Raw genomic sequence first — 21,730 nt, 5'->3', positions numbered from 1 at the left:
ATTAATGGAAACAGAAGGTCTAGGGAATGTTCTGACTACTTTTTTTTTCCTAATCCTCACCTGAAGTCATTTCTTCGATTGATTTTTAGAGAGAATGGAAGGGATGGGGGAGGCAGAGAGAAAGAGAACATTTATGTGAGAGAGACACATTGATTTGTTGCCTTCCACCCTTATTAGGGCTGCAGATCAAACCTGCAAACAAGGTATGCCCCCTTGACCAGGAATTGAACCCAAAACCCTTCAGTCCGTGCGCCGACATACCAACCACTGAGCAACTGGCCAGGGCCTGACTTCCACTTTTCAGAGGCTTTTTTCTCCAGACTCAATCCTTTTTTCACATGCATGCACAGATCATTACTCAGCCAAAACCTTAAGGAGAATCTCTCTCTTGATCTTTGGAGTTATTTGCCCCTGCAGCTTCCTTCTCTTCACTAGTTCTGTAAGTTCTAGCTGCCTTGGTGTCTCCCCTAACTCTGAACTCTCTTTAATTCAGTGAGACCATTGGGCTCTGAATGGGTCCCATCTCTCCCTTCCCTGTTTCATTCAGCATCATAACTCTGCAGGTAGTAGGGTTACTTCATTTTTTTTCTCTTGAAGATCTCTGCCCTTAGATAATGTCCAGTGTCTGAAAATTAGTTTCACATATTTTGTCTAGTTTTCTGCTTTTTTAAGGTAGGAGGGTAAATGCAGTCTCTGTGTTTTGTTCCTGGTTTTTTTTTTATCTTGGAAGGTATCCCTGCCTTATAGGCGATTTCATTTTGGTTTTGTAAATATTTGTCTTTTCTGGCTTTTTGAGTATTTGTCGGACTTTTGGGAAAACCAGTGTATAAACTTTAATAAATTTAGGCAGTTGGAGTGCATGTTCTCTCTCCTGCTTGCTGCTTTTCACATACTGTGCTTCACATACATACTCACATCTTCTTTAATCTATTGCACATCATTTCATTCCAAATATGACAAATATCAAGACAATCTATTACTGAACATTTTTATTTAATGCAAGATAGTGGTAACAAACGTTAGCTGTCATGTTTACCTGGAAGAAAATAGAGTGCGTTTATTTCTTTTTCTCTTTGTTTACTAAAAGGAGATAATGAATTCTTAGTTATTTTTCAGTATGGAATATCTGTTCCTGTATTGGTTAAAGCTTATAGTGATATTGCTTGAAACCTTAAGCCAGGAAATATTTTAAGTTATCCTAAGAAGGAAACAAAACAGTATTTCCATTTGTATTAAAATTTATAGTATTCCAAAGTTATTTTTCATTTACCTGGTAAATTTACAGAATAAATATTAACTTTTATTTTTAATTAAGTTATTTAGCATATATAGTAATAATTATCTGTTTTATATAGTTAAGTTATACTGTTGAAAAATGCCTTACCCGATTTTAAATTTGTAACTTATCTTTTGATGAAACTAGCATAATTTGAAGAAAATGCATGGACTTTAAACTTATTTAAGAAGAAACACATTTTTATTTTATAAGAAACAATGGAAAATCCAACTATTATACATTGACTTCAGAGTTGCCATGAATACATTAATAGTAAGGCAAATACTGTTTTAAAATCTATTAATACTATAAAACACTAACATTAAAACAGGGTTAATGTTGTTTTGGGAATGCTTAGTAAAACAGTGTTGCTCTCATTTTGTAACAATCATGAAAATTTAAATTAGAGCTGAATGTGTGTCACTTAACTATTCTTGGACATCCAATTTACTTGATATAATTTTTCTTTATGAATAACCTAATTCCTTACTAGACGTTAGGGGTTACATTTATAGTAGTAATTATACTTACTTATGGCTTAAAAAAACAAACTTTTTTCCTTTGTTATATTTGAGAAAGAAAAACTTAATTCCAGTGGTACATTTAAATTTGGTAATGGGCTGTTTGTTACATTTTTGCCTTAGAGTAAGGCATCTTAAAATATTTCACCAAACATACAATGTAAGATAATAAAAGTTAAGTAGCTTGACTAACTCTGTAATAAAACAAGGCAAAATACAAGTTTTCATTATGTGGATTCTTTTTAAAACTTTAATTCTTAATGACTTGTTTTCCTTGGAGGTAGTCCATATGTATGTGTATGTATGTGTGTGTTGATTTTAATAAAATTTATTCATACTTTTTATGAATTTAAAGTAGGTGTTTCTCTTATCCTCTCCCAAAGTATATTTCTTATGATGTTAAATAATTGCTCTAAATTTGAATGTAATTTTAATGGTTAGCAACTATTATTAGATCACTAGAGGAAATTCATGCACTGGGGGAGGAGGGTGTCCCTCAACCCAGCCTGCACCCTGTCCAATCTGGGACCCCTCGGGGGATGCCTGACTGCCAGTTTAGATCAGTGTTCGGCAAACTCATTAGTCAACAGAGCCAAATATCAACAATACAACGATTGAAATTTCTTTTGAGAGCCAAATTTTTTAAACTTAAAATATATAGGTAGGTACATTGTTATTAACTTAGAGTACTCCTAAGGCTTAGGAAGAGCCACACTCAAGGGGCCAAAGAGCTGCATGTGGCTCGCGAGCCGCAGTTTGCCGACCACTGCTTTAGACCCAATATCTGTGGGTAGTTAGACATCCCTCTCACAATCCGGGACTGCTGGCTCCCAACCGCTCGCCTGCCTGCCTGCCTGCCTGCCTGATTGCCCTAACCACTTCTGCCTGCCAGCCCGATCACCCCCTAACCACTCCCCTGCCAGCCTGATGGACGCCTAACTGCTCCCCTACCGGCCCGGTCGCCCCCAACTGCCCTCCCCTGCTAGCCTGGTCGCCCCCAACTGCCCTCCCCTGCTGGCCATGTTGTGGCTGTGGGTGCCACCATCTTTGAGGGTGTGGCAGTCAATTAGCATATTCCCTCCTTATTGGCAGTGGGCGTCGCCATCTTTGAGGGCGTGGCAGTCAGTTAGAATATTCCCTCTATATTAGATAGGATTAGATACACTTACTACTTTCCTAGGGTAAACATTTCATTAAAACTTTGGTGAGAGATATTTGTTTATAAAATCTGTGCTTCCATTTTTTTTTTTTGTATACACCATTTTTGGTTTTTATCTCATTTTCAGTTTACATTTTTTAAGTTAACATCTCTAGCGACTATCACTTCTGCTACACTGAATTTTTTGTATCTGATGTGCCTAGTCATTTTGGACTTATTTATCTTTATTGAGGTTAAGACATGAGCCCCCTTATTTTTCTTCCATATTGTAGTAAAGCAAATTCTATTAGAATGTATATGAAATTGGAGGATTGAAGGACAAAGGCTTCAGGAAGTTAACATATGTTACTACTCTTTATTGAAGTAAATTTTAATAAGTATTGATTTGAGTTTCATTTACTAGTCATAAGAACTTATATTTCATTATATCGCATAGGAATAAACATCATAAACTGAATAAGTACTATATAAAGTATTTGGAAGAGAGGGATTTTAAGTCTCAGAAATATCGACTAAATCTGAATTAATTTGATATTTCTGAGACTAACAGAAGAACATTTAATAGAAAAAATCTCAGCTGAGGGCTGAACATTTTTGTCAACTCCATTTTTATAAGTTTCTACCTTGTATATGAGGTCTGGCGGACAGTTTAATTGTAGAGAGAAGTGGGAAGGAAGAGTTTTTCATATTTAATAATTTCTGTCTCAAAGCATGACTGCCCGCCTAGCTCTCCCCAGATAGTTGAGAGGAAGATCAGGTAGAATATTTAAAAAGTACTTTTTGTTTTCTATGTATAATATTGGATATTTTTGTTACTGTTCATATATTTACATGTTAGTAATTTTGATGGCTTTTGGATAATTCCACTCTAGAGGGAGAACTGGTGGGCGGTCCTTCCTGTGACACGACCCTTGAGTGACAGTTCTGTTTGATTGCCTCCAGTACTGTGAGGAAAGGACACGACTCTATGGTGAGGACTGATGGACATACATTATCTGAGAAAAGAAACTACCAGGTAAGATTTATTTTCCTTTTTCCTTATTGGTCAGATAGCTACATTGAACTGTTTAATATGTTGTATTTAACTAGAACCAGCATATTGGATATACCTCAATTTGAAAAATTTGGGTTATAATTTAAAGTACATATATAATGGGTTTGACAGTTTAAATAGTTGGGGACATTTTTCAAAATATGCTTCTAATAAATGTATATTCTTTTAATGTCAACACAAATTTTCAGGTGTGTGTATATATGTAAAAACTTATATTATCTGATACATAATTTATAACTTTGGCTGGATTCAGAGCTTGCTTTTATACGTATTATTACTGGAAGACTAAACTGAAGTCTTATGCTATCTATATTTAGGGTAATGGAGAATTATAGAAATGTGGACAAAATTGGTTAGAATATAGAAGAAATAGAAATGAAAATCCCAGGATGCTCAGAGACTACGATTTTACTGAATTTGTCATTCACTTCTGTCCTTACAATGCTAGAGTCTTGTTTCTCATTAAGTTAGTATCCATCCTCTGTAGTCTGTAAGGATGCTGAAAGGATGGTTGAAGTGTAATATTACTGTTTTCTTTTTATTCTATTTTATTTTTCTCCATCACCATTTAGGTGACCTATACCCTTTTCCACCTACCCCTGTTGTTCATGCCCATGAGTTCTTTCTCTTTTTGTACCTCTTTTAACTCAATCCCTTCACATTCCTAACCCCCAACCTACTGTTTTCTTTTTGAGCTTTTAAATGAAGGTTAATTATAAAGTTGGTGCTATTCAATAGTGATTAAAATAAAACATTTTAATTTAATTTTTCAAGGAAAATCTACTTTATTCATTTCATAATAATTCATTGTCAAGTTATTTAATGATTCAGAATACAGAATAATTCAAAGTTCAAAGCTTTAGGCTTTCTGCACAGATACATATCCAACCTCCCTCTCTCCCTTCCATCCACCAAGTTTCATTTCCTCTAGGCCAGTGATGGCGAACTTATGACACCGTGAACTCATTTTTTTGGTTGATTTTTCTTTGTTAAATGGCATTTAAATATATAAAACAAATATCAAAAATATAAGGCTTTGTTTTACTGTGGTTGCAAATATCAAAAAATTTCTATATGTGACACGGCACCAGAGTTAAGTTAGGGTTTTTCAAAATACTGACATGCCGAGCTCAAAAGGTTCGCCATCACTGCTCTAGGATGTGACAGCAATTAGTGTGATAGTAACAGCATTGATTAATCTGCTAATCGTTAATTTTAGCTCAAGTTTTTCTTCCCTCAACTTGGAAAAATGAGGAGTGGAGAAAATCTGTAAATGGATATTCATGTACAATTAGCAGAGTCTGTGATTATAAGACTTACTGATTTGGGCACTACCCCTAATAAAAAAAAACAGTGTCACCCTGACTAGGTGGCTCAGTTGGTTCAAACTTTGTCCAAAAATGTTGCAGTTCAATTCCTGGTCAGGTTACATACCTAGGTTTCGGGTTTGATCCCTGGTCAGGAGGCAACCAATATATCTGTCTCTCTGTCTCTCATTTTTTCTCTTTTCCTCTCCCTCCCTCTTCCTCCCCCTCTCTCTAAAATTAATAATAATTAAAAAAGAAAACCTATCTTTGGGTGAGGATTTTAAATAGCACACAAGACAGTTGTCATTTTTTACCTTTCTAGAATTTCCCCTAACTTGATGTCTGAAGTTTCTTGCCAGATCTTTATGATTTTAATAAGCCAGAGTAAATCCTATGAGAAATTGGTTCTTGTAACCTTTTCTGTTCTGAGTTGTTCTCATAGACTTGACTAACATGGCCATTGCTAATTATTTATACTTGCTGTAGCTCCTGCCTCACCACCATTTCCAACTACCTTGACTCATAGTTTCAATTGGTCACACTACTTGGGTTATTGAATCTTTGATAGGTTCTGGTAAGTTATTTTAAGAATATTATGATTCTAGGTTATGTGGCTTTTCGTTATTCATAACCCAGCTTGAAAAGAACTTTGTATCATTTCACAGTATGGTTAATTCATGAATCATATTAATATAGAATTCCAAAATTTTCACTTAAGAAGGGAATAAGATGAGGTTATATTTTACACATGAAGTTATTTCCTAATTCCTGCTCATTCTACTCTAAAAATAGTTTATATCTTCAGTCACATTACTTACAAATAATCCAGGTTTCTGAGATTACTCAAAAAATGTATCCTAAAAAAAAAAAAAAAATGTATCCTTGGTTAGGGTTTTTCTGGATGAAAATATTTTTTATTTTCTTATTTGTTTATTTATTAAATCTTTATTGTTGAAAATATTATATATGTCTCCTTTTTTACCTCATTGACCTCTTCTAGCCTGCCTCCACTACCACCTCCCCACCCCCCAGGTCTTCCCCACCCTATTATGTGTCCATGAGTTATGCATATATGCATACAAATACTTTCGTTAATCTCTTCCCACTCCCCCACCTTCCCTTTGAGATTCCACAGTCGGTTCCATGCTTCTATGTCTCTGGATCTGTTTTGTTCATCAATTTATTTTGTTAGACTTCACATATGAGTGAGATCATGTGATAATTGTCTTTCTCTGACTGGTTTACTTTGCTTAACATAATACTCTTACCAGTCCCTCCATGTTGTCTCAAAGAGTAAGAGATTCTTCTTTTTTACTGCTGAATAGAATTCCATGGTGTAAATGTATCATAGCTTTTTTATCCACTCATCTACTGATGGGCAGTTGGGCTGTTTCCAAATCTTAGCTATTGTAAATTGTGCTGCTATGACTATAGGGATGCATACCTTCTTTCTGATTGGTATTTTGGGTATCTTAGGATATATTCCTGGAAGTGGGATCACTGGGTCAAATGGCAGTTCCATATTTAATTTTTTGAGGATACTCCATACTGTTTTCCATAATGGCTGCACCAGTCTGTATTCTCATCAGCAATGTACTAGGGTTCCCTTTTCTCCACATCCTCAACAGCACTTATCATTTGTTGATTTGTTGATGGTAGCCATTCTGACAGGTGTGAGATGATACCTCATTATCATTTTAATTTGCATTTCTCTGATGATCAGTGACTTAGAGCATTTTTTCATATGTCTCTTGGCCATATGTATGTCTGCTTTGGAGAAGTGTCTATTTAGGTCCTTTGCCCATTTATAAATTGGATTATTTATCTTCCTTTTATTAAGTTCTATGAGTTTCTTATATATATTATCAGATGTATCATTGCCAGGTATGTTTTCCCATACCATGGGCTCCCTTTTCATTTGGTTGATGGTGTCCTTTGCTGTGCAGAAGCTTTTTATTTTGATGTAGTCCCATTTGTTTACTTTTTCCTTAGTTTCCTTTGCCCTAGGACAGTGGTCGGCAAACCACGGCTCGCAAGCCACATGTGCGGCTCTTTGGCTCCTTGAGTGTGGCTCTTCCACAAAATACCACGTGTGGGTGCACACGTACAGTGCGAAGTTGACTTAAAACTTTAAGAAAGTTTATTAAGTTAATTTTTGGGAACGTTGTGGAGTGAAAGAAGATATAGTGTTGAGGATTGAGAAAGGTATGTTGAGATGGTTTGGACATATAGAGAGGATGAACGAAAGGAGATAGACGAAACAAGTATACAAGACGAGTGTGGATGGGAGAGTTGGAAGGGGTTGACCTCAGCAAACATACATTTTTAGCAAAGGCCAGCATAGAAGTACTCAAATTAAGTTAATAACAATGTACCTACCTATATAGTTTAAAAAATTTGGCTCTCAAAAGAAATTTCAATCGTTGTACTGTTGATATTGGGCTCTGTTGACTAATGAGTTTGCCGACCACTGCTCTAGGAAATCTATTTATATAAAAACCCTGGGTGTAACGTCACGACCAAGGCTCGACCAACTGGGAGGAAGTCAGTCCTGCAGGGGTTGTCTTGGCAACGGCTGTGCCCTCCCCAAGCTGTTTCCCGGAGCTGTTTCCAGTAAGGGAGAGGTTTGAGGCAGGAACCGGCCTTTGGAGCATGGACCCACTGAGTCCTGGATCGCTTTGCCAAGGACTGTGCCCTCCCCGAGCTGTTTCCCAGAGCTGTTTCCAGTGCGGGCAAGGTTTGAGGCAGGAACCCACCCTCGGAGCCTGGACCCACTGAGTCCTGGGTTGCTTTGCCAAGGACTGCACCCTCCCTGAGCTGTTTCCCGGGATGGCGAGGTTTGAGGCAGGAACTGGCCCTCGGAGCCTGAAGGCATATCTTTATAAAGTTTTAATACATTATATTAGAGGTCGTAGTAGTACTGTTTTACCCACAGCATATACAGGAATTGCTACAAATTTACTTCTCGGTGGAAGCACCTTTCATTCCCAATATTAATTACCCATTCCACTAAATGAAACTTCAATTTCTAGACTCGATATAAACAATGAAGTTGCTAAAACTATTAAAAAGGCCCATCTTCTCATTATTGATGAAAGCACCATGGCATCCAGTCATGCTATAAACGCCATAGACAGATTACTAAGAGAAATTTGAATGTTGTATTTGTTGGGAAAGTTCTCCTTCTTGGAGGGGATTTTAGACAATGTCTCAGTATTGTACCGTGTGGTATATGATTGGCCATAGTATAAACAAGTTTAAAGTACTGCAGTGTTTGGGGATGTTTCAGAAAGTTGTCTCTTACAACAAATATGAGATCAGAGGACTCTGCTTATAGTGAATGGTTAGTAAAACTTGGAGATGGCAAACTTGATAGCAGTTTTCATTTAGGATTGGATATTATTGAAATCCCCTGTGAAATGATTTGTAATGGATCTATTATTGAAGCTACCTTTGGAAATACTATATCTATAGATAATATTAAAAATATATCTAAACATGCAATTCTTTGTCCAAAAAATGAGCATTTTCAAAAATTAAATGAAGAAAATTTGGATATAGTTAATGGAGATTTTCACACATGTTTGAGTGATGATTCCATTAATTCCACAGATGATGCTGAAAAGGAAAATTTTCCCATTGAATTTCTTAATAGTATTACTCCAGGAATGCCGTGTCATAAATTAAAATTGAAAGTGGGTGCAATTATCATGCTATTGAGAAATCTTAATAGTAAATGGGGTCTTTGTAATGGTACCAAATTTATTATTAGAAGATTATGACCTAATATTATCGAAGCTGAAGTATTAACAGGATCAGCAGAGGGAGAGATTGTTCTGATTCCAAGAATTGATTTGTCCCCATCTGACACTGGCCTCCCATTTAAATTGATTCAATGACAGTTTCCCATGATGCCAGCATGTGTGATGACTATTAATAAATCACAAGGACAAACTCTAGACAGAGTAGACATATTCCTAACTAAACCCGTTTTCGCACATGGTCAGTTATATGTTGCTTTCTCTCGAGTTCGAAGAGCATGTGACATTAAAGTTCTAAATACTTCACCACAAAAAATTAGTCAAGCACTCTGAAAGTGTTTTCACTCTTAATGTGGTGTACAGGGAGATAGTAGAATAAGTTTAATCACTTTATCAGTCATTGTTTGCAATACTGTTGTTTTTTGTTTTTTTTTGTTTTTTTTGTGTTTTTTTTTAATATATTTTATTGATTTTTTACAGAGAGGAAGGGAGAGAGATAGAGAGCTAGAAACATCGATGAGAGAGAAACATCGATCAGCTGCCTCCTGCACATCTCCCACTGGGGATGTGCCCACAACCCAGGTACATGCCCTTGACCGGAATCGAACCTGGGACCTTTCAGTCCACAAGCCGATGCTCTATCCACTGAGCCAAACCAGTTCCGGCAATACTGTTGTTTTTATATCATGTTTTTGTCGTTTTTATATCATGCCTCTGTTATATCCTTTTTATACTGTTTATTTATTAACAAATTTATATATTATTTTCATATACATTTTACTAATTTCCTTTCATCTCTCACACCTCTATTATAGAGAAAGGGCAAATAGCAATATTAAAATATTTCCGCTAGTTAATTCCCTTTTAATGTGCACAAATTTCGTGCACCAGGCTACTAGTCCTATATAATAAGAGAGGAATGTGCTAATTAGCCATTACGCCCTGAGGCGTAACGACCAATCGCCTCACAACCATTTCACAGATCAGCAGCAGGATGGGCCAGTGAGGTACAAGCGGGTTGTGGAGAGCTATAGGAGGGGGCAGGGCAGCAAGCTATGAGAGGGCGAAGGGAGAGCTACAGGAGGGCAGGGCAGCAGGCAGCAGAGAGCTACAGGAGCGGGCAGGGCAGCAAGCAAGCTGGAGGCGGAGAGATACAGGAGAGGGCAGGGCAACAAGCTATGGGGGGTGGTGGGGGGAGCTACCAGAGGATGGGGCAGTGGGCGGAGAGCTACCCGAGGGTGGCAGCGACCTACTGGCTCAGATTCGTGCACAGGGCTACTAGTTTATAAGCATATTGCTACAAGAGATGTCTGAGATTTTTCTGCCTGTGGTTTCTACTAGGATTTTTATAGTTTTATGTCTTGCATTTAAGTCAGTCTCATCCATTTTGAGTTTATTTTTGTGTATGGTGTAACTTGGTGGTCTAGTTTTATTGTTTTGCATGTATCTGTCCAATTTCCCAATACCATTTATTGAAGAGACTGTCTTGACTCCATTGTATGTTCTTGCCTCCTTTGTCAAATGTTAATTGAGTGTAATGGCTGGGGTCAATTTCTGGGATCTCTGTTCTATTCCATTGATCTATGTGCCTGTTCTTGTGCCAGTGCCAGGCTGTTTTAATGACAGTGCCTTTGTAGTATAGTTTGATATCTGGTATTGTGATCCCTCCAACTTTGTTTTTCTTTCTCAAGATTGCTGCAGCTATTCAGGGTCTTTTTTGATTCCATATAACTTTTTGGAGTATTTGCTGCAGATCTGTGAAATAAGCTGTTGGTATTTTAATAGGGATTTCATTGAACCTGTAGATTGCTTTGAGTAGTACAGACATTTTAATGATTTCACGTCTACCAACCAGTAACATGGACATATTCTTTCACTTGTTTGTATCTTCCTCTATCTCTCTCTCTTTTTTTTTTTTAATATATTTTATTGATTTTTTACAGAGAGGAAGGGAGAGAGATAGAGAGTTAGAAACATCGATGAGAGAGAATCATCGATCAGCTGCCTCCTGCACATCTCCTACTGGGGATATGCCCGCAACCCAGGTACATGCCCTTGACCGGAATTGAACCTGGGACCTCTCAGTCCGCAGGCCGACGCTCTATCCACTGAGCCAAACCGGTTTCGGCCTCTATCTCTTTTTTTAACTTCCTGTAGTTTTCCGAGCACAAATCTTTTTCTACTTGGTTAAGTTCATTTCCAAGTATCTTAATTTTTTTGTTGCAACGATAAATGGGATTCTTTGTTTAGTTTCTCTTTCTGATAATTCATTATTTTTAAAAAATATATATTTTATTGAGTTTTTACAGAGAGGAAGGGAGAGGGATAGAGAGTTAGAAACATTGATGAGAAAGAAACATTGATCAGCTGCCTCCTGCACTCTCCCTACTGGGGATGTGCCCACAACCAAGACTGGAATCGAACCTGGGACCCTTGAGTCCGCAGGCTAACACTCGATCCACTGAGCCAAACCGGTTGGGTCTGATAATTCATTGGTGTATAAAAATTCCATTAATTTCTGGGTGTTAATTTTGAATTCTGCTACATTGCCGAATTCATTTATTAAATCTAGTAGTTTTTTGGTGGAGTCTTTACGGTCTTCTATGTACTATATGTCATCTGCAAATAATGAGAGTATTACTCCCTCCTTTCCAATTTGAATGCCTTTTCTTTTAAAAAATTTTTATTATTTATTTATTTTTTGTCTAAAGTTTTACATATGTCTCCTTTTTCCCCAATTGACCCCTTCCCCCCTCCCCAGCCATTCCTACCCTGTGCAAGCCCCCACCGCCCCAGTGTCTGTGTCCATTGGTTATGCTAATATGCATGCATACAAGTCCTTTGGTTACTCTCTAACCCCCACACCTCTCCTGCCATTTGTCTCTGGATCTATTTTTGTTCATCAAATTAAGTTGATCATTATATCCCACATATGAGTGAAATCATGTGATATTTATCCTTCTCCTACTGTCTTATTTCACTTAGCATCATGCTCTCCAGTTCCATCCATGCTATTGCAAATGGTAAAAGTTCCTTCTTTTTTATAGTGGCGTAATATTCCATTGTGTAGATGTACCACTGTTTTCTAATCCACTCATCTGCTGATGGGCACTTAGGTTGCTTCCAAATCTTAGCTATTGTAAATTGTGCTGCTATGAACATAGAGGTGCATATATTCTTTCTGATTGTTTCTGGTTTCTTGGTATATATTCCTAGAAGTGGGATTTCAGAGTCAAATTGGAGTTCCGTTTTTAACCTTTTGAGGAAACTCCATACTGTTCTCAACAGTGGCTGCACCAGTCTGCATTCCCACCAGCAGTGCAGGAGGGTTCCTTTTTCTCCACATCCTCTCCAGCACTTGTGGTTTGTGGATTTGTTGATGATAGCCAGTCTGACAGGTGTGCGATGATACCTCATTGTTGTTTTGATTTGCATCTCTCAGATGATTAGTGACTTTGAGCATATTTTCATGTGTCTCTCGGCCTTCTGTCTGTCCTCTTTTGAAAAGTGTCCAGTTAGGTCCTTTGCCCACTTTTTGATTGGATCGTTTATCTTCCTTTTGTTAAGTTATATGAGTTCTCTGTAAATTTTAGAGATTAAACCCTTATCTGAAATAGCATTGGCAAATATGTTCTCCCATGCAGGTGGCTTTCTTGTTGTTTTGTTGATGGTTTCTTTTGCTGTGCAGAAGCTTTTTATTTTGATGTAGTCCCATTTGTTTATTTTCTCCTTAGTATCCATTGCTCTAGGAGCTATGTCGGTAAAGATACTGCTACGACATATGTCTCCTATTTTGCTATCTTTGGAGTCTTGTAGGATTTTTATGGTTTCCCATCTTACATTTAAGTCCTTTAGCCATTTTGAGTTTGTTTTTGTGTATGGTGTAAGTTGGTGATCTAGTTTCATTTTTTTGCATATATCTGACCAAATTTCCCCGCATAATTTATTGAAGAGACTGTTTTGACTTCATTGTATGCTCTTGCCTCCTTTGTCAAATATTAATTGAGCATAATGGCTTGGGTCGATTTCTGGGTTCTCTGTTCTGTTCCATTGGTCTATATCTGTTCTTGTGCCAATACCACACAGTTTTGAGAACAGTGGCTTTGTAATATAGCTTGATATCTGGTATTGTGATCCCTCCAACTTTGTTCTTCTTTCTCAGGGTTGCTGTGGCTATTCGGGGTCTTTTTTTATTCCAGATGAATTTTTGGAGAGTTTGTTCTATGTCTGTGAAATATGCCATTGGTATTTTGATAGGAATTGCATTGCATCTGTAGATTGCTTTGGGTAGTATGGACATTTTAATGATGTTTATTCTCCCAGTTCATGAACTTGGTATGTTCTTCCATTTGTTTATGTCTTCCTCTATCTCTTTTTTCAATGTCCTGTAGTTTTCTGAGTACAGGTCTTTTACCTCTTTAGTTAAGTTTATTCCTTGGTATCTTAATTTTTTTGGTACAATGGTAAATGTGATTGTTTTTTTTAGTTTCTCTTTCTGTGAATTTATTATCTATAATAATAAAAACGTAATATGCAAATCGACCAAATGGACGAACAGTAGAACAACCATCCAGACGACCTTCTGGACATAGCCAGGGCTGTGAGGGCCGAGGCAGCATCCAGGGCAGCTGCAAGGGCCTACTCTTGCACAAATTCCGTGCATTGAGCCTCTAGTCAGTGTATAAAAAAGCCATAGATTTCTGGGTGTTAATTTTGTATCCTGCTACCTTGCTGAATTCATTTATTAGATGTAGTTGTTTTTTGATGGAGTCTTTGGGGTTTCCTATATACATTATCATGTCATTTGCGAATAATGACAGTTTTACTTTTTCTTTTCCAATTTGGATGCTTTTTATTTCTTCTTGTCTTATGGCTATGGCTAGCACTTCCATTACTATATCGAACAGGAGTGGTGAAAGTGGGCATCCCTGCCTTGTATCCATCCTTAGGGGAAATGAGTTTATTTTTTGTCCATTGAGTATGATGTTGGCTGTAGGTTTGTCATATATGGCTTTTATTATGTTAAGGCTCTATTCCCACTCTGCTGAGAGTTTTTATTAAGAAAGGATGTTGGATATTGTCAGATGCTTTTTCTGCATCAATTGATATGATTATGTGATTTTTGTCTCTCAGTTTGTTTATGTGATGTATCACATTTATTGATTTGCAGATGTTGTATCATCTTTGCCTCCCTGGGATAAATCCTACTTGGTCATGGTGTATGATCTTTCTAATGTAATGCTTGATCTGATTTGCTAGAATTTTGTTGAGGATTTTAGCATCTATGTTCATCAAGGATATTGGCCTGTAGTTCTCTTTTTTATGTGGTGTCTTTATCTGGTTTTGGAATTAGAGTAATGCTGGCTTCATAGAAAGAGCTTGGAAGTGTGCCTTCCTCTCGAATTTTTTGGGATAAGCTGAGGAGGTTAGGTTTTAGTTCTTCTTTGAGTGCTTGGTAGAACCCCCCTGTTAAGCTATCTTATGTACTGAGCTTAGCCAGCAAAAGCAAGGAAGTAAAAAAGACAAAGGAACCGTACCGACTCACGTCTTTTTTCCCCCCACACTGCATGGCAAGTATAGAACTTCAGGCTTCCTTTCTGGGCACAGTCTCCCACAGCTGTGGTCTTGTATCTAGAGTCCCCTTCGCCAGCAGCCCTGTGGACCCTCTTCCACATTCGAGGGCTACACGGACCCCAGGGGCCATGGATTTGGTGGAGCGCAGTCTCCCTCTGAAACTCTAGTCTCTACTGCATGCTTTTCTCCCTCGAGCCCGGATCCCAGATACCACCTCTCTCCAGGCTATCTCTGACCTTTCCATTCACATATTGCCTCACCAGTTGTGTTTAATTCACCAATTCCGGGTGGATGTTATTTGATTCAGCTGCTTCTTCTATCTATTCTGTGAGAAGGTGCAGGACCCGTTCACGTTTTAGCCGCCACCATGTCTCCCCTTGGACAAACTCTTTAGGTGCCCATAGCCAGGGAGCCTGGAGTCTCCGTGTTCCTGGGTTCACAGGTCAAACAGCTGGTCCCTGGGAATTGTGTTTGTATGGTCCCGGGAGGCATCAAAGGTCTTCTTGGTTGAAGGTAAGACTGGGCTCCCAATCACAGCCGCTCTCCCCTTCAAGGTGGTGCGGTCTCTGTGGCTGAGCAGCCACTCTGGGAGAGATTTCAGCAGTATTAGAGGCTGCCTGGCCATGGGAGCCTGGTCCACCAGTCCCCAACAGTCCTGTGGAATATAGCTGTCCCTCATTCACAAATTCAGACACTCCCGGCATGTCCACCCACTTTCCTTTCACTCTGTCACTCACACACTATCTTGCAGCCTACTGTCCCATCTGCCACCATCTAGGATCTCTCCATTTCTTCTTCTTGTCTGATTGCTGAGGCTCGCACTTCCAGTGATATGTTGAATAAGAGTGATGAAAGCAGACAGCTGGTCATGTTCCTGTTCTTAGAGGAAATAGTTTTAGTTTTTGCCCATTGACTATGATGTTGGCTGTAGGTTTGTCATATATGGCCTTTATTATGTTGAGGTATGATCCCTGTATTCCCATTTTGCTGAGAGTTTTTATCAAAAACTAGAGTCCCAGTATACGGATTTGTGCACTGGTGCTGTCCCTCAGCCTGGCCTGCGGGGATTGGCCCGAAACCAGCAGTCTGACATCCCCCACAGGGTCCTGGATTGCAAGAGGGTGCAGGCTAGGCTGAGGAGCCCCACCAGTGTACGAATCCGTGCACCAGATCTCTAGTATGGGTATAAGATCCTTGGTTAATCTGTTCCTGCCCTCTTCCCTCTCCCTTTTCTCTGAGATTCATCAGTCTGTTCCATGTTTCCATGCCTGTGCATTGAGCATCTGCCCCCTGGTGGTCAGTGTGCATCAATCTAATGATTGAACGGTCACTTAGGCTTTTATGTATATAGACTAGAGGCCCGGTGCACGAAATTCATGCACTCGTGGGGAGGTGTCTCTCAGCCCAGTCTGCGCCCTCTTGCAGTGCGGGAGCCCTCGGGGGATGTCCGACTGATGGCTTAGGCCCGCTCCCACCTAAGCCATCACTTGGACATCCTTAGTGCTACTGCAGAGGTGGGAGAGGTTCCCGCCACCGCTGCTCCACTCGCCATCCATGAACCCAGTTTCTGGCTTAGCAGCGCTTCTCCAGTGGGAGTGCACTGACCACCAGGGGACAGCTCTTGCATTGAGCATCTGCCCCTGGTGGTCACTGTGCATCATAGTGATTGATCATTCCACCATTTGGTTGATTTGCCTATTACCCTTTTATTATATACACTAGAGGCCCCGTACACAAAAATTTGTGCGCTCGGGAGGGGGAGGGGGAGGTCCCTCAGCCCGGCCTGTGCCCTCTCGCAGTGTGGGACCCCTCGGGAGATAACGACCTGCTGGCTTAGGCCTGCTCCCGGGTGGCAGAGGGCAGGCCCAATCCCTAGGTGCAGCCCCTGGTCGGGTTCAGAGCAGGGCCGATTGGGGAGTTGGGGTGCCACCCCCTGTCATGCACAGAGCAGGGCAGATTAGGAGGTAGCGATGCCACCCTCAGTCACGCTCAGGGTAGGGCCGATTGGGGGGTTGGGGCACGCTCCCTGTCACACTCAACGCAGGGCCGATGGGGAGGTTATGGCTCTACCCTGTCACAAACAGAGCAGTGCCCATAGGGGGGTGGGGGGTTGGGGCGCCGCACCCTGTCACACACAGAGCCGCAGGGGGTTGGGGAGCTCCCCCCTATCAGGCACAGAGCAGGGCCGATCGGGGTTTGGGCGCTGCCCCCTGTCACGCTGATCCCGGTGCCGGGAGGCCTCACGTCTCCGCTGATCCCGGTGCTGGGAGGCATATTACCCTTTTACTATATAGGGTAGAGGCCTGGTGCATGGGTGGGGGCTGGCTGGTTTGACCTGAAGGGTGTCCTGGATCAGGTTGGGGGTCCCCACTGGGGTGCCTGGCCAGCCTGGGTGAGGGGATGATGGCTGTTTGCAGCTGGTCACACACCCTTCAGGGTGGAGGTCCCCACTGGGGTGCCTGGCCACTCTGGGTGAGGGGCTGAGGGCGTTTTCAGTCTGACCAGCGACTGAAGCTCCCAGCCTCTGCTTTTTTTCTTCTTTTTTTTTTTCTTCTGGGATTTATTTACCTTCTATAATTGAAACTTTGTTGCCGTCACTGGCGCTCCTAGCTATGAGGCCGAGGCTGGCTGAAGGCAGGTATCTAGAGTTTGTTTGGCTTCTATAATTGAAACTTTGTTGCTTTTGGAGCTGTTGCTTTCGGAGCTTAGAGCAGGCCACAGCAGGCAGGGAACCTTGGCTTCCTCCATCACTGGAGCAAGCAAGCCTCCTGCTTGCTTCAGCTGTGTGGCTGTCAGCCGCTATCTTTGTTGGCAGTTAATTTGCATATCTCACTGATTAGCCAATGGGAAGCATAGCGGAGGTACGGTTAACTACTGTTTTTGTCTTTTATTAGATAGGATATATATGTATGTATGTACACACACACGCGTGCGCATGCGTAAAACTAGAGGCCCGGTGCATGAAATTCATGCACAGGGGTTGGGAGGTTGTGGTCCCCTCAGCCCAGCCTGCACCCTCTCCAAACTGGGACCCCTCAGGGGATATCTGACTGCTGGGATCGGGCCTAAACCAGCAGTTGGACATCCCTCTCACAATCCTGAACCGCTGGCTCCTAATCGCTCACCTGCCTGCCTGCCTGGTTGCCCCTAACGGCCTGATCACCCCTAACTGCCCCCTTGCTGCTGGCCAGGTTGCCCCCAACTGCTCCCTCCAACCCCCCCCCCACACACACACACACACACTGGCCTAGTCGCCCCTCACTGCCCTCCATCCACCTAATCGCTCCCAGCTGCAACCCCCCACTCCCGCTGGCTTGGTTGCCCCTAACTGCCCCCCCCCCCGGCCTGGTTGCCCCTAATTGTCCCCCCCCCCGTGCCGGCCTGGTCACCCCAAACTGCCCCCCCCCCCCCCCACTGGCCTGATCGCCCCTCACAGCCTCCCTTCTGGCCTGGTCGCCCCATGCAGCCTGCTGTTAAGTCGTTTGGTTTTCCCTCATTAACCCCCCTGTCGGCCTGGTTATAGGCAACCATCTTGTGAGGGTGTGAGGGTCAATTTGCATATTATGTCTTTATTATGTAGGCTCATTGAAGTTATATATATATATGTAAAGTGCTTTGAGCAGTACTTTCTTGGCAAACACTAAATACATATTAGTGCTTAATTGTACCACGCTCGCTGTCTTAGACTGAGTATATAGGCTGTGCACTGTTCAGCTAATTCCAAGTACATATTCCCATGGACTACAGTGCAATCCAGTGGCTCTAAGTAGTATAATTCTTCTAGTGGGATTTTGTGATAGAAAAGAGACATATTGTCCCATTGAATTAAATTATAACTCTGAAATACTTGAAATACTCTCAAAACACCTTTTTTTTTTATTTTAAGCAAAATGTATTCTAACTTGAAAAAAATTGGGAAGTTGAAAAAAAAATTGTTTAAATCTCCCAACCCTCGTCTACTACTTCCCATAGTTAGAATGAAGGTTTCTGGTAGTCTATTAGGTATTTTGGAAGTGGTTGTCAACTTCAGTAGGAAAAGGCATAAAACAATTTTTATTAACATATGTTTCAGAACTGTAAAATTTCAAATTAATTTTTTAATACTTTAAAAAATAGTTTATATACTCAAAGTTTTTGCATGCTGTATTGGTCAGTTAGTGTCAAATAACATTCAGGTAATAGCATGCATGGAGTAAGATGAGGACACATTCATGTTATGAGCCTACTCCTTGCCAGGCAGTTATTCTAGATCCCATGGAGACAGAAGTAAACAAAGAAACAAACAAAAAAATCTATTCTTATGGAGTTGACATTTTATTCTGTTTATTTTATTTGTGTGTGTGTGAGAGAGAGAGAGAGAGAATTTTTTTAAGAGTTTATTTGAGCCAAAGCGATGGATGACATGCTGATAAGCAAGATCTCAAATGCTTCCATGGAACTGAAATTTTAAAGCATAGAAAGCCATTAAACAAACATATAAAATGCATTATAAGTTATATGCTAATATATTATGCAGAAAAAAATTAAAGTAGGAAAGGGGATAGTGTGCCTAAGGGTTTGGGGAAAAGGATAGTGTAATTTTAAATAGAATAAACAGGGAAATCCTCACTAATATGCCTCAATGTCTGAAGGAAGATGATATAATTATCTAGGAGGAAGAACAATCCTAAAGAATATAAGTACAAAGTCCTGGAGACAGTAGCATGCCTTATTTGAGAAACAGCAGGGGAGGGGCTCAGTGTAGAACACAGTAAAATAAGAGGGAAATGGTAAAAGAGGACAGGTAATGAAGGGTAAGTTCACTCAGGCCTTGGAGGCCATAGTAATGGTACAAGAATTCATTGCAAATGTTTTGCCTCTACATTATCTCTTTTTTTGTTAATCCTCACTCGAGGATATTTTTCTATTGATTTTTACAGAGAGTGGAAGGGAAGGAGAGAGAGAGAGAGACAGAGAGAAAGACAGACAGACATGGCTGTGAGAGAAACACATTGATTGGTTGCCTTCCGCACACACCCCATGACGGTGTCTGCAGCCAAGGTACATGCCCTTGACTAGAATCGAACCCAGGACCCTTCAGTCTGCAGGCCATTGCTCTATCCACTGTGCCAAACCGGTTCGGACACACCTCTGCTCTCTTTGATTTGTGATGTTCCTTTAATCTGAGCATCAAATGAATAAAGTATATGAGTACAAATGTAATATCTAGCACATTACATAGTAGATGCTCAATGAATGTTGATTAAATTAATTTATATGGCAAGATGTTTAGAAGTATTTTAAAGGTCCTGTGTTCCCTTGCTGAAGGAATACTTTTCATTTGCAACTGCTTTATATAGCGTAATTCAGCATTCTCATATTCCTCTGTATTTCATTTACTATTTTAATATATTTTGCACCTTCATTGTGTTAGTGAATAGATGCTATCTTTAAAGAACTTAAATAAGAATCTGTTTTTATTAGTCTTAGTATTGATAATAGAATCTATTTTTTTGGCATCATTAATTTACTCTTATAAAACAAGTATTTACATTTTCATAAAAGTGAATAAATCTTATTAAAGTCCTATATATAGATTGATTTCTTTAAAAGTCTAAATTTTTCTCTGTCATTTTGTTTGAATTTGCTTTTACCAAAAGTTATCCCTGGTTCTTAAAAAGCTTACTGATCTAATTTTAGGAATTTAAATACATCCACAAAATCATCTGCCATTCTCCTAATATTTAAAGACAAAGTACTGCTTATTTAATTTTAGTTCTCAACTCTAACTTACTGCTCATAGGCATACCAATTATAGTGGGTTTTTTAGTTAATATATGGTTGTGTGCTTTTTTCTATGGATTAGTATTTTCTGAGTTATTAGAGTTTTGGTTTTAGGCTAATGCACTTACCTTTTAAAGCTTATATACTAGTATAAGTGATTCAAGTTTTAATGTGAATAAGGCGTATTGATACAAGCAATTTTTAATTTTTGGAAAACCACAGAATCTGTTTCTTCAAGTTGAAATGTATACAACATACTTTCCTACATCAAAGTCAAATTAATAGAGGCATTTATAGACTTTTTTTTAACACTGTGTAGAGAATTTTTAGATTTGGGGGGTACATTTAAAGGGATGGTTTTGGAAGATATATGAGTAAAGCAGCTTCAGACTACAGATTTCAGTAAACGGTCTTTGGATTAGGAAGAATGATGTTTTCTCTTTATGTTCTCTCTCCATCTTTTGTTAGATATGGTGTACCCTGTCCTTTTGAATGAGACCGCTTACAAAATATTTCTATAAATCCTGGAACTATCAGGATATTTGCCTACTCTCCAAAATAGTGATTGTGAATATGTTCATTTAGGCCCCTAGTTTTCTGCTGAATTACATTTCCAACCAGAGTCATATGTTTCCTGTGCATCTACCTGTTAACTTCATTTTCAGTATTTATTAAGGCTTTTCTTGCACATTGGGGCATTCTGCATTTGCTAAGAGTATGAAATTACTTACTTTCATTTCCATGCTATCAATACAAGTTGATGAATTTATCTGTTCTACCTTTAAAATTTAACCCTTCACTTTTCTTAGATCCATTCTAAGCAGATTCATAAACTATTCATTATACATTTATCATATTGTAAATATCAAGCCACAGTATTCTAGAACTAGTAGGACTTCAAGAGTAATATGGTTCTTACATAAGGAGTGGAAGATCATTTGTTCTTTTTCTAAAGATTTCCAAATATTAAGTTCTTTGTTCTTTGAGAAACTAGATTTCTTTTTCCTGTCCACTCTATGTGCTCTTTTCTTTTTTATTTAAGCCCATTTCTTTTTTATTTTACTTTAGTGTTTTTCCATAATGAAATAAAATTTGGATTATTTATAATAGTTGTGGAACATGATTGGTAGCTTAGAATCCAAATACCAAAAAATACTACAAAAATAAAAATTCCTTGGGCTATAAATATTTCTAGGTGATACTATTTAACCTTTGAATAGGAATATACTAGTTCCATAGAACTTGGGCAATCTCTCAGTGAAAGACCTGTTAGCCTTTCCCTCTAAAGGGCAATAATAAAAATGCCTGATTATCT

The 21,730-nt window shown here is 39.5% G+C and overlaps 1 protein-coding gene across 4 annotated transcripts in view; it reads left to right on the top strand.

Moving 5' to 3' along the window:
* The window catches only part of CNOT2 (CCR4-NOT transcription complex subunit 2), a 117,854-nt gene that overhangs the window by 39,782 nt on the left and 56,342 nt on the right, over nucleotides 1–21,730 (top strand). For 2 of the 4 annotated variants that reach the window (XM_081083300.1, XM_081083298.1), the window contains exon 2: nucleotides 3,899–3,971. In XM_081083300.1, the coding sequence (XP_080939426.1) occupies nucleotides 3,899–3,971 (73 nt within the window). Of the gene's footprint in view, nucleotides 1–3,828; nucleotides 3,972–21,730 lie in introns of all 4 variants that reach the window. The other 2 variants (XM_081083301.1, XM_081083299.1) reach the window with 1 other exon arrangement.

Source organism: Myotis nattereri (genome assembly GCF_964212035.1).
Source record: "Myotis nattereri genome assembly, chromosome: 2".
In the NCBI taxonomy this organism is placed as follows: domain Eukaryota; kingdom Metazoa; phylum Chordata; class Mammalia; order Chiroptera; family Vespertilionidae; genus Myotis; species Myotis nattereri.
The sequence above is the reverse complement of the archived record's forward strand: the minus strand, read 5'-3'. Positions and strand labels throughout refer to the sequence as shown.